The following is a 12,002-nucleotide window of genomic DNA, read 5'->3' as shown; positions in this document are numbered from 1 at the left end:
ACAGATGAGGATGATTGAAGTAGTAGGTTCAGGACTGCAAAGATGGTAACAGAAGATTGTTTGACAACACACCAAGGTGTTTAAAAATTCTTCTTCAATTTGAAAATTCTGCGTGAGGTTTTTGAAGATCTGAAGGCGAAAATTGCCAAAAGCTAAATTATACTACATTATAGTATTACTATACTTATTATAGTAACACTATTATAGACTACTGTATGCTCATATTATGAAAATCTTTCAAGGCACACAATAAGCCTACATAATGCATCATGGTGGTTAGCATTGCTACCTCATAAGTTGCAATTGGGGCCTGGGCTCATTCCTGGGGTGCTATCTATGTGGAGTTTGCATGTTCTCCCTGTGTTGACAGGGGTTTTTGCTGGGTGGTTTGGATGTTTCCCACAGTCCTAAGACACACTGGTAGGTTAGTTTGCTTCTGTTATATAGGCTCTGGTGTGAGTGTGTGTGTGTGTGTGTCTGTGTTTCCCCTGTGATAGACTGGCGTCCTGTCTAGGGTGCTTCCCGTCTTGCGCCTGTTGCTTGCTGAGATAGACTGCAGCTCCCCCCACAACCCTGAATTGGACTAAGTGATTAGAAAATGGATGGATGGGAGGTGGGAGGTTAAAACACAGCTAATCTTTCAGTCTGGAAATTATACTCAGTTTACCCAGCAGGGGACACTGTGCAATCATTGTGCAGGCCTCTATAGTTACGCAACAACACCCTCTTATATTGCTGGCTGAAAAGAACTACTCACCCAGTAATAGTAGCAGATCATTCTGGCCTACTTTGTTTCATTCATTTATAAACATCTTAATTTCAAACTTTTGAAATTTAGCTTAGTTTCAACAAGTTTTTTAAAAAAGCAAACCAAATCATTGAGCAATAATTTGCAAAAAATGCATGCAAAGAATACTTATTTAGCACTATAAGAATAATTTGGTTGTCTATTCTATAATGCCCCTGCATTCTGTTGGATCTAATATTTTCAAAGGGCCAATCAACTTTTTTATTCCTTTTCAGATTTCAAGGATCTCATTAAAGCCATCTTGCAGCCTCACAAGGTCAAAGACCTACTTTTTCAGTATTAAATGTCCTTTCTCTGGAGAGTTCTCAGATGTTTTTCTCAGGATGTTTTGACGTACTTAATTTAGAAGGGAATTCTTGATTCAGTTTCTTTAAACTGAATTTTAAGAACTTAATTTTAAGAAGCTGCAACTTACAACCAGGTGACCTCCAGGTTGAGCTTGACAGTGCCGAGGTCATTGATGTCAACTGCAAGCACCTGAGGCCTAGCGGTAAACAAGTCCTTGGTTTCACAGATGACACTCCCAACCAAGATGTGAGAAGCCAGGCTTTTTAGTTCTGTCACCTGAAGAGCAGACAGGGGTCAGAGACAAATTAGAAAGTCTCAGAACAACTAACTAAAAACAAGCATGATGTTGAAGACATCAGGAAATATTTTGCTTTGATAAAAACCACTGAGTACAAACACTAAAGACAGAGTGGAAATCACAATATGAGCCCCACCTATTTTGTGTTGTTTGAAATCAAGACTGCATATTTAAAATAATCAAGTGAAAAACACATCTGTCAATAGCTGTTAAAACAGAAACATGCTACTAGATACAAGCACTAATTGCACTAAAACAGTGGTAATATAATCATCACTGTCATGCAAATTGTCCTTTTAGATGCATAATGCAATAAACAAGTTACAATTATGAAAGAACTTCAAGCATTATATGTTATATCTGTAATGTGTGGATATACAGTGCCTTGCGAAAGTATTCGGCCCCCTTGAACTTTTCAACCTTTTGCCACATTTCAGGCTTCAAACATAAAGATATAAATTTTTTATTTTATGTGAAGAATCACCAACAAGTGGGACACAATTGTGAAGTGGAACGAAATCTATTGGATTTTTGAAACTTTTTTAACTAATAAAAAAATGAAAAGTGGGGCGTGCAAAATTATTCGGCCCCCTTGCGTTAATACTTTGTAGAGCCACCTTTTGCTGCGATTACAGCTGCAAGTCGCTTGGGGTATGTCTCTATCAGTTTTGCACATCGAGAGACTGAAATTCTTGCCCATTCTTCCTTGCAAAACAGCTCGAGCTCAGTGAGGTTGGATGGAGAGCGTTTGTGAACAGCAGTTTTCAGCTCTTTCCACAGATTCTCGATTGGATTCAGGTCTGGACTTTGACTTGGCCATTCAAACACCTGGATACGTTTATTTGTGAACCATTCCTTTGTAGATTTTGCTGTATGTTTGGGATCATTGTCTTGTTGGAAGATAAATCTCCGTCCCAGTTTCAGGTCTTTTGCAGACTCCAACAGGTTTTCATCCAGAATGGTCCTGTATTTGGCTGCATCCATCTTCCCCTCAATTTTAACCATCTTCCCTGTCCCTGCTGAAGAAAAGCAGGCCCAAACCATGATGCTGCCACCACCATGTTTGACAGTGGGGATGGTGTGTTGAGGGTGATGAGCTGTGTTGCTTTTACGCCAAACATATCGTTTTGCATTGTGGCCAAAAAGTTCGATTTTGGTTTCATCTGACCAGAGCACCTTCTTCCACATGTTTGGGGTGTCTCCCAGGTGGCTTGTGGCAAACTTTAGACGAGACTTTTTATGGATATCTTTGAGAAATGGCTTTCTTCTTGCCACTCTTCCATAAAGGCCAGATTTGTGCAGTGTAAGACTGATTGTTGTCCTATGGACAGACTCTCCCACCTCAGCTGTAGTTCTCTGCAGTTCATCCAGAGTGATCATGGGCCTCTTGGCTGCATCTCTGATCAGTCTTCTCCTTGTCTGAGCTGAAAGTTTAGAGGGACGGCCAGGTCTTGGTAGATTTGCAGTGGTCTGATACTCCTTCCATTTCAAGATGATCGCTTGCACAGTGCTCCTTGGGATGTTTGAAGCTTGGGAAATCTTTTTGTATCCAAATCCGGCTTTAAACTTCTCCACAACAGTATTACGGACCTGCCAGGTGTGTTCCTTGGTCTTCATGATGCTCTCTGCGCTTTCAACAGAACCTTGAGACTATCACAGAGCAGGTGCATTTATACAGAGACTTGATTACACACAGGTGGATTCTATTTATCACCATCAGTCATTTAGGACAACATTGGATCATTCAGAGATCCTCGCTGAACTTCTGGAGTGAGTTTGCTGCACTGAAAGTAAAGGGGCCGAATAATTTTGCACGCCCCACTTTTCTTTTTTTTATTAGTTAAAAAAGTTTCAAAAATCCAATAGATTTCGTTCCACTTCACAATTGTGTCCCACTTGTTGGTGATTCTTCACATAAAATAAAAAATTTATATCTTTATGTTTGAAGCCTGAAATGTGGCAAAAGGTTGAAAAGTTCAAGGGGGCCGAATACTTTCGCAAGGCACTGTATATGTATTGTATATTCAATGGTCAATTGCAATTGAAAGTGTTTAGATCATCTATAAGATTCTACCTTGATTGAAATGAGATCTGTGATAAGGGGCAAGAAGATCATTTCTTCACCATCCCAGCTCTGTCTTGCGTTGACTTCAATTTTACCCTTCAGCTTCCATCGCTGCCTTCCATACCGCATGAAAATCTGGGAAAACAAAACACACATGATGTGCAAAGACAGTTTTTATTTGTAGTACAACAACTTTTTCCACCAAAACATTGCTGTTACATCTTAAAACCATATAGGGCAATTACTGCTAGGTGATAAATTAACAATATTTTTGCATGATTTACTCCATGAAGAGTAAGTGGACAGAAAGAAGAAGTCTCTTCTGCAACTCTTACATCTTTATTTTGAAACTGAGAAATCCTGCAAACAGACTCATGTGAATTAGAATCTCAAGTATTGAAGAGTGCAGTCCTGAGTATCTTGATAACTCCAGATGTGAGGTGACAGCAAAGTTTTCTTGCAGCTGTTCACTTTTGTTTATATTGAATGAAGATAAGAAGAAAGATGTGTTTAGAAGTCCTGGAAGCAACAGTACTTACTTCATACTGATCCCCTGGGCAGAGTCGAGCAAAACCAGCCAGGCCTACAGGGTAAGACAGAGAGAGAAGAGAAAAGGAGAATTATTCTGTGACTTAGATTCCAATTAAACAATTTAACATTACTGTAATACTAACAACTGCAAACTTCAGAACTCTTACCTTTCATTTTAATGTGGAACTCCCCCAAAAGATTTTCCAATTCACACTCATAAGTGCACATGTTCTGAGGGGTATAGAAGGAAAATGAGACAGTTGGTAGTTCCACCGAGGTGCAGCATGTGAGAGAATTTCTCCCTCATTAGATGTAGATTATGTACTGGGATAGCCATTTGCTTTCATATACCATCTGTTTTCTTTTTTGATGACATCCCTTGTGAAATATCTATCAGACTAGGTATGCAATGCTTTTTTTTAACAAAAAGAAATTCTCGTTTCCTTAAATAGAATGTACCTTGAATAACCATTTTTGTGTGTGAAATGTACTAGTGGTAGTATTTTTCAAACAGGTTTTTCATTCTGTATTATTTCATTATTTTTATTGGTATCTTTGAGTCTAGATTTTGTGACATTCATATCCTTTTTCATACAGAATCTTTCCTGATTCACACATTATTGCCTTTTTACACTTGAGGTTCGGAGCACTTTCTATTTCTATGGTCATCCTTTCTCTAGATCTAGAACAATCACCTCAGGACACAGTCATCCTCTTTATTCCCAGCAGCACCATCCTCAGGAGAGTCACCCTCTCTAGTCCCAGTAAGGGAAACAGTAGCTAATTCTCTGTGTTTTCAAGTACAACATGCCCTGGGCAATATATATTTTATTACACAAGACCTTACAGAAGACCAAGAAATAAATACAGCTGTATTGTTTGCAAGTTCTGGAACTTTCCCTGAGAAACATTAATTTATATTTTATTAAGTGTATTATTGTGTGTAAACATTAGTGTGTGAATATTTATGTCAGTGCCAGTAAATAAACCCATTTAATCAAATATAAAACACATACAGTATATGTCATTATGACTCAGACATAATGAGACATGTCTCAGTTAAGCCTCTCAAATTACACTACCTTCAAAGATGTTAAAGGTACTATTTTTCAGAAATAAAAGAACAGGGAGGATTGTTTTTTCCTATTACAAGACCTGGCATTTACCTCGCTGTACTCTTTGTAGCGTCTGTTGATCTCAGCCAGGCTCTCTCTCGTGCCCTTGGTGGAGGGCGACGCACTAAATGCCTGTTTCATCTTGCAGGCGCCATCACGCAAGCGTCTCTGGATACAGAAGGCTTCATACAGCTCATCCACCTGCCAGGAACAAATAAACAGATTCTCTTCACTCAGGCACGTACTCAGACAGGTATGCGCTATAGCCAAGTACTGTACATTGCAATGGCTGTCACTTACAATTGAGTAATGCTGCTCATTTGTGAGCACCTGGTGTGAGGGTCTGTTCATAAAGCAGATGCTGCTGACTGCACTGTAACAGCGCTAATAGACACCTAGTCATCTGCCCTGCCAGTGACCATTCTTTTTACTCATTTTTCTGATGAGACTGAAAGTGAAGCAACAGAAAATTGCTTTTCTAACACCTCTGGCTTGATTTGAATCCTGGCCTGCCAGCTGTGGGGTGGGTGCTGTAATAAGATAAGGCATACTGTGTTAGTCTCCTGTATGTAATAAAAATAAGGATTCATCACTCTTTGTGTGATACATACATCCAGTAGGACATAAATAAGGTTTAAAGGTAGGATAAGAAGGATCTACTTGCAAATATGCCATGTTTATTACCATAATTATATAAAGATCAAGATTTCAGATCATCACTTTATAGGACAAAATAAATTAAAAGGTTAAAACCTTGGTGCTAGACAGAAATCACACAGGGAATGTTTGTTAATGATGAGCCATAATCCCTGTGTGTTACTGAAATACTAGGGTATTTTGTGCTTTTGTTCAAAAACTCTTCTCTATAGACATATTTTAATTAATGCATTACAGGTCAGTCAGGGAAAGCAGCCTTTGGCTGCTAAATTCAAAGTGGAAACATCTTTTTGTTTAATAATGAATTACTGTCGAGTAAATTTAACACAAGCTTTCAGATTAGGGCTAAGTTTGTAAAGTGAGAACGGCCTGTACTGTAGGTGCTTTTTGGTGTCAGCTTTGGAACAGAACAAATTAACATGTTTTTCAGACTGATAAGCAAATGCAATCACACTTCTATTATCATGGAAATGCACATTTAGAACATTCACAATTGATCGCACATTGGCTGACTTTCTTTCCCACTCAAATTAATTATGCTAATCCTCTTCAGCCTGTAGAGATCCTGGGATACACTGTTCCACTGTCCCTGCATCGCTCCATGGAATTCCCATTCCTCTTTCTGTAAATCCGGCAAGCTCAATTTAACGCTCCTGACTGTGCATTTGAATGTGGTCGGACACTGCAGACAGTTCATAATCAGGCCACCACAGGGATGATAATACAAAGACAGTGGCGTGAGGCTAGAAGGTATGCATTTTCAATTTTAAAAGAAGGCAAAAAGCAGCAGCTTTTGTCAGTCAAATTTGGAATTTTTATAAAGGAAATTTTTTTCATGTTACAAAATTAGAAATATGGAAATGTTAATGTCTACAAAAATGTCTAAATCAGATCTCAGTGAAGTGCAGTGTGATTCTTTGGGCATATACTTCATATAACTACAGTATATAGTAAATAGCATAATAGTAAACAAAAACATAATTAGTGTAATGGTAATGGTAAATGCTCTATAAACATAAAGCAGAGGTGTGTAGCGTCATCTTAGCGTCACATCCTACACCTTGCAGCTTCCAAAAAAAAAAGAATGAAACTGCAAGCTCCTGATCGTGGGGATCATGGGTTAGATCAGTGGTGTCTAATTGTGGTCCTGGAGGGCCAGTATCTGCAGGTTTTCTAGGTCTCTTTAAAGCACAACCACTTATAAAGCTTGGAGATGTTAAACAGGACCAATTAAGACATTAGTAGGCTAATTTAAGTTAAGAGCCTTGTTTTACTGAAAATCGTCCAGGACCAGACGAGAATGATCTGAATGAAGAGGAAAACAACTTTGCCAAAACATGAAAGGGTTACCATGTTGAAATGACAGATTATTCCTGCAGGAGTTAATGTGGTTTGCTGGTTTACTGGAACAGTATGTCCTATTTCACATTAATAAATGCCTTTAAGGTTTTCTGCTCACAGGTTTTCTGTGGAGCAGTTTGATTGTGGAAGATAGAGGTGTTGTTTTCATCATTTAATACTAACTCTGTTTTCTCTCTGGGCTTAACTCCAAGACAGATTAATTGCCCTTTCATTACAGTCTTGCCCAGTACTATTCAGCAAGCTTCCCTCAGTACCCCAGAGATTTATTTTGACACCCATTTAATTAAGTTGGGAAATAAAACATACTCTCAAGGCAAATTTTGCAACACCAAATTATGACAAAACAAATGGAGACAAATTATTGAAGTTAATGTCAGCTTTTTCTTTTCTGTTCTTTAAAAATGCCAGCTTTCCAGGAACAACTCCCGTACTGGTTTGGAAAAATTAGATGTGTAGACATGCACCTCCAAATGTCCACATACAGAGATATCCAACATTTCGACACAATGTTTTACAGGAGAGGTAACATAAACTGGAGAAGCAGCATGTCTCTCACTGATGTCTCTAAGCAACTGTGTTTGCCAGAGCCTCCTGACCTACTAATCCCTATTTTAACTCAGCAATGCTCTGCCAGTTCTTTGCTGCTGCTCGGAGAATCCTGGTAAGAGTCAGCTAGTGACATCTAGATCATGTAGTCTAACCTGCACTCTGAGTGAGCACTTTTCTTGTCTGATCCACTTGGGAGCCCCTGTTTGCACAAACAGTAAACATTACCTACAGAAATGGTAAGTGGAAAAACTATGGTGTATACAGTTGGGTGGATCGTACCTATGAAAATCCAGAAACTCATTATCAGGCATTCCAAGGCCCCTTGAAATCTTGAAATCACTGAGTTACCCATCAAGGACAATATTACATTGCTAGATATCCTTTATGGAACAGAGCTGCTTTTCTGGAAGCATGATTTTAAAGTATCATTTAGACCAACAATACTTGTCAATGTTAGTCAACTGTATACAGAAACAAATAAGGAGGAACAATTCAAAAAGCATGCAACTGCATATTGATCAGAGCATGAATGTGTTTCTTCCAGATAAAGAGGTGCATAAATATTTTGGCAAGAGGGTAGTTTGTCTGGATTGTTTGTAGCAAAAACAACAATGAACCCACAAAATAAAAGCCATTTTTTTAGATTAGTAGCTGCTGGAAGCTGGTGCTCTGAACATAAAAACATCGCCCACAGCCGTAGTAGGCCTTCATGTTGCATGAAAGGGGACCTACAGTAACTGTAAGTGCTGGCTTTCCTTTTTCTTTCATTAAATAGAGCTCTTTGAGGGAACTTGGCCCATCTTGGCAAACATGTACCAGGCTGATCAATCTCATCAAATATAAATTTGTGCTGGGGCCAGGGTTCTGTCTACATGTTGTAACTGTTTTTTTAAACTATATATATATTATTCAGTACATATGTGTTGATTAAAAAATATGTTTTCCCTGCAATAATCTGTTTTTGATGGCTTGTACTCTTCAGCAAAAATCTTACTCTTACCCATTCAGACAAAATTGTTAATGCTTTGTTGTGACAAAGTACTATGTTTTAAGGTTGAACCTTTTAAAAAACAAATGGGTAATTCTTTAATCTCAGGTACAATTTAAGGATTTTCTAAATCTTTTATTTTTTAAGGAAAGAGGTAAAAATATTATCCAAGCACTGAAAACCATGAATCTAATGTATAGTGTTGTACTGCTATGAAACAACGTTTCATGTACGTATTACGTAGTTCATATGTAAGTATGGATATATTCATACCATAGCAAGGTTAGCCCTCCCATTCATTTCAGTGTTCCCTGTGTTGTCACACCTGTGGAAATACTCCAAGACATCCCTGGAGTGAAAGACTGAATCACAGTTATACATGTCCCTCTCCTGCATTAAGGTCTTTTAAATGCCAAAGCCTCTAGTCAGATCAGATACTTTCAAGGCTGTGCTTTCAGTTGGTAACCTAACGTCTAGAAAGATGGTGCAACAGTTTTAAACTTAATCTCTTATTAGTATTTACTGACTATGCAGTACCTATTTATTACATATTTATTTTCTTTTAGTTGTAAAAATATTTTCCTATATTTTCAATAAAACCTTTTAAATATACCTTTTGTGGTTTTACAACTATGGGTTTACAACTCTTGCATTATCACATTTAACATGATATACTTTTCCTCAGCCAAATAATGTACTGAACTAGTAAAGAACACAAGGGAGTTACTTAAGTAAAGCTGTATATAAATTGAGGCATACTGTACATGCCTAGTCAGTCAATTAGATTGCTTAGGTTTAGTTGCTATTAGCTAAGTGATCCCAGGAACTCATCTAGCTCCTTCTTTATCTAGCTTCAGTAAAATGACTGGTTACTTGTTCAGGTTAGTCTCGTTTGTGAAAAGCAACCTTTGTGTAAAGATTAGCCTCCTGTTCACAATAGCAAATGAATTTCCAAGTACTTTTGTCTTTTGTCTTCTGGTTTGGTCTTCACTGTTGATTAAATTACATCCATTGGATTGACTGTGCCAAGTACCTTTGAAGATTCTTTCTTCGTAATATATTCATTCAAACCCAGAAATATACCTTGACCAAGATGATTCTAGAGTAGCAATATTCTTTAAATGTGACAACAACCATTGTACATGAGATCTAATGCATAGCACCATTTTAATAACTACTTAAGATGAAGACAATATTGCCCAGTCTGCAGTTTAACAATAGCCCAACACATCATCTTTTCCTGTAGACTTACTCTGTTTCTTTGCAGCTTTGAGTACTTCATTTTCTTATCTTCACTTCATGAAAAAAATGTGAATGTGAATGTCAAAATCTCTGGGTGGAAGAAAGTATATTGCAGCAATGTGATCCAAGCTGGGTTTTTGCCAGTCTACAATCTGCTCTGAAGGAGTTAAGAGCAGAGCATGGAGTTTCAGGTTTCTGGCTAACGCTGGTACTACTGGGAATCAGATATCACCTTCACAGCTGGAGAGAAACTGACCCCACCATGTTCTTCTCTCACTACAATGACCAACACCTCTCTGGAACAAGCAGGAGAAACACTGGCAGCTGACTCAGTGCCACAGTCTTAATTATTCATCTTTACCCAACTTAGCAGTTAGCAATGAGGGGAACTGTTTCAAGAAGGAATAATTACAGAACAAATATTCCACCTCCTCCGTGAGCAAATTATACCTTATCTAACTGCCCTTCACTTGAAATGACAGTGCTCTTTCCAAATGTACAAGGAACTCACTGAACAGCTTTTGGTTTTTTAGACGACAACAACATACACAAACAAAAGGGTAAGATTCATCCTGCTATTGGTTAGCATTTTAAAAAAATACAGACCGACATCAGGATTATTGCTTTAAATTATCCATCAATTTTGTCAATTTCCCTACGGGATTAATAAAGTATTATCTATCTATCCTTCCCCCACAAAGCTTCATTTCTTAAATTAAAAAATGCTGAAAGGAATGGAAACTTAGATCTGAAGAGAACATATGTACATTTTTTTCAAATTCATCTTTAGATAGAAGTGTTACAATTTCACTAAAAAGATACACTCTTAAAATTGCAGAGAGTCAGTAATAACAAAATAGATTTATGTGCTTGCTACAGGTTCATAGGGTGTGCTTTTATCAGTACCCATGATGGTTAATGGGGTTCTGCTACCAGTTACCTTTCAGTCAGACACTTACGATACTACTGTCACCTTTATTACTGAAGCAAAAGCTCTAAAAATAGAATATTTAGAGAAACCCTTTGTATAATTGTATCGGTGTAGGGTTAATTACTATTTCCATGGTCATTAATAAAATAAGCCCCTCACCCACTTTTTTCCCTTAGAAAACACAAAAATACCCCGTTCTCCTCTCTACCACATGTTGCTACATTTCCTGTTTGCCCAGCCCTCCTCTCTCCTACACAGGCAGGAAGTGGTTGTTGCAAGCAGGAAGTGGTACATTGCAGTCTTTGCCATAATAACCTCTTTCACAACACTATGTTGATATATTTGATGCATTTACACATAAACAGACACAACCCACATATAAATATTTTTACCCCCTTTCTTTAAATAACCATACAATGTTGACTACTATAATATTTTCCTTTCTAAAACCTGTGACAGTAATTTCACAAAGTAAAAAATTAATGGTTAATATTTTTAATTTAATCTGTCATTCATAATGAAACACAAAGAATACATGTTGATTTCTGATACATTACAAAATGATAGTGTGGTAAGCAGGCCAAAGATAAGGTCACATTTACTGCACATTCTTCAGTCTAGGTTTGAAATTCTGTCTCCCTCTGACTCCACACGTATTGCAATGATTGTATCTTTCTTGCCATGGTGAGAGGAATTAGAAAGATTAGCTATATTCAATAGCAAGCTGCTGAGACCCTAATTCAGAACTCTGTTTGCTAGGGATGTTACACTCATATGAAGATGCTACTTAAGAAAAGTAAACCCAGCAAAGTCTGTTAAAAAAAGAGAATACCAGCAGGAATTTGGGTGCGGCAGAGTGAGATCATTATCACTGCTTAACTAACTAACTATAGGCTAAGCGGTTCAGTGGTCAAGGGTGTTTCCAGGGGGTTCTCAGACCAAGCCCTGCCTTTGCTAGTGATCAACTTTCTGTTATACCCAGTAAGTTAACGAATCTCCTTATCCTTTAGATGTTAAAAGTTGAGGCTCTACCATAGTAGTAGTCGTTGATGTACAGTTCACCCTCCATTCTGTGAAAGATACTTTGAATAATGGTCACTGATGAATTACAAATGACTGTATTGTTAGTCAATCAAACCAAAACAATCAAGATTTTAAAACACCAAGC

The 12,002-nt window shown here is 37.8% G+C and overlaps 1 protein-coding gene across 8 annotated transcripts in view; it reads right to left on the bottom strand.

The window, feature by feature from the left end:
* Positions 1-12,002, bottom strand: part of ripor2 (RHO family interacting cell polarization regulator 2) — a 124,647-nt gene that overhangs the window by 21,520 nt on the left and 91,125 nt on the right. For all 8 annotated transcript variants that reach the window (XR_015925738.1, XM_088601537.1, XM_088601530.1 and 5 more), the window contains exons 7-11: positions 5,157-5,306; positions 4,158-4,221; positions 3,999-4,042; positions 3,469-3,594; positions 1,224-1,372 (exon numbers count right to left, since the gene is read on the bottom strand). Coding sequence is in view for 7 of the 8 variants with exons in the window: in XM_088601537.1 (XP_088457663.1) it covers positions 1,224-1,372; positions 3,469-3,594; positions 3,999-4,042; positions 4,158-4,221; positions 5,157-5,306 (533 nt within the window). In the remaining variant the exon portion in view is untranslated. The remainder of the gene's footprint in view (positions 1-1,223; positions 1,373-3,468; positions 3,595-3,998; positions 4,043-4,157; positions 4,222-5,156; positions 5,307-12,002) is intronic.

Source organism: Lepisosteus platostomus, chromosome 12, assembly GCF_059453375.1.
Source record: "Lepisosteus platostomus isolate fLepPlt1 chromosome 12, fLepPlt1.hap1, whole genome shotgun sequence".
NCBI lineage: Eukaryota > Metazoa > Chordata > Actinopteri > Semionotiformes > Lepisosteidae > Lepisosteus > Lepisosteus platostomus.
This window is presented reverse-complemented; position numbering and strand designations above follow the sequence as displayed.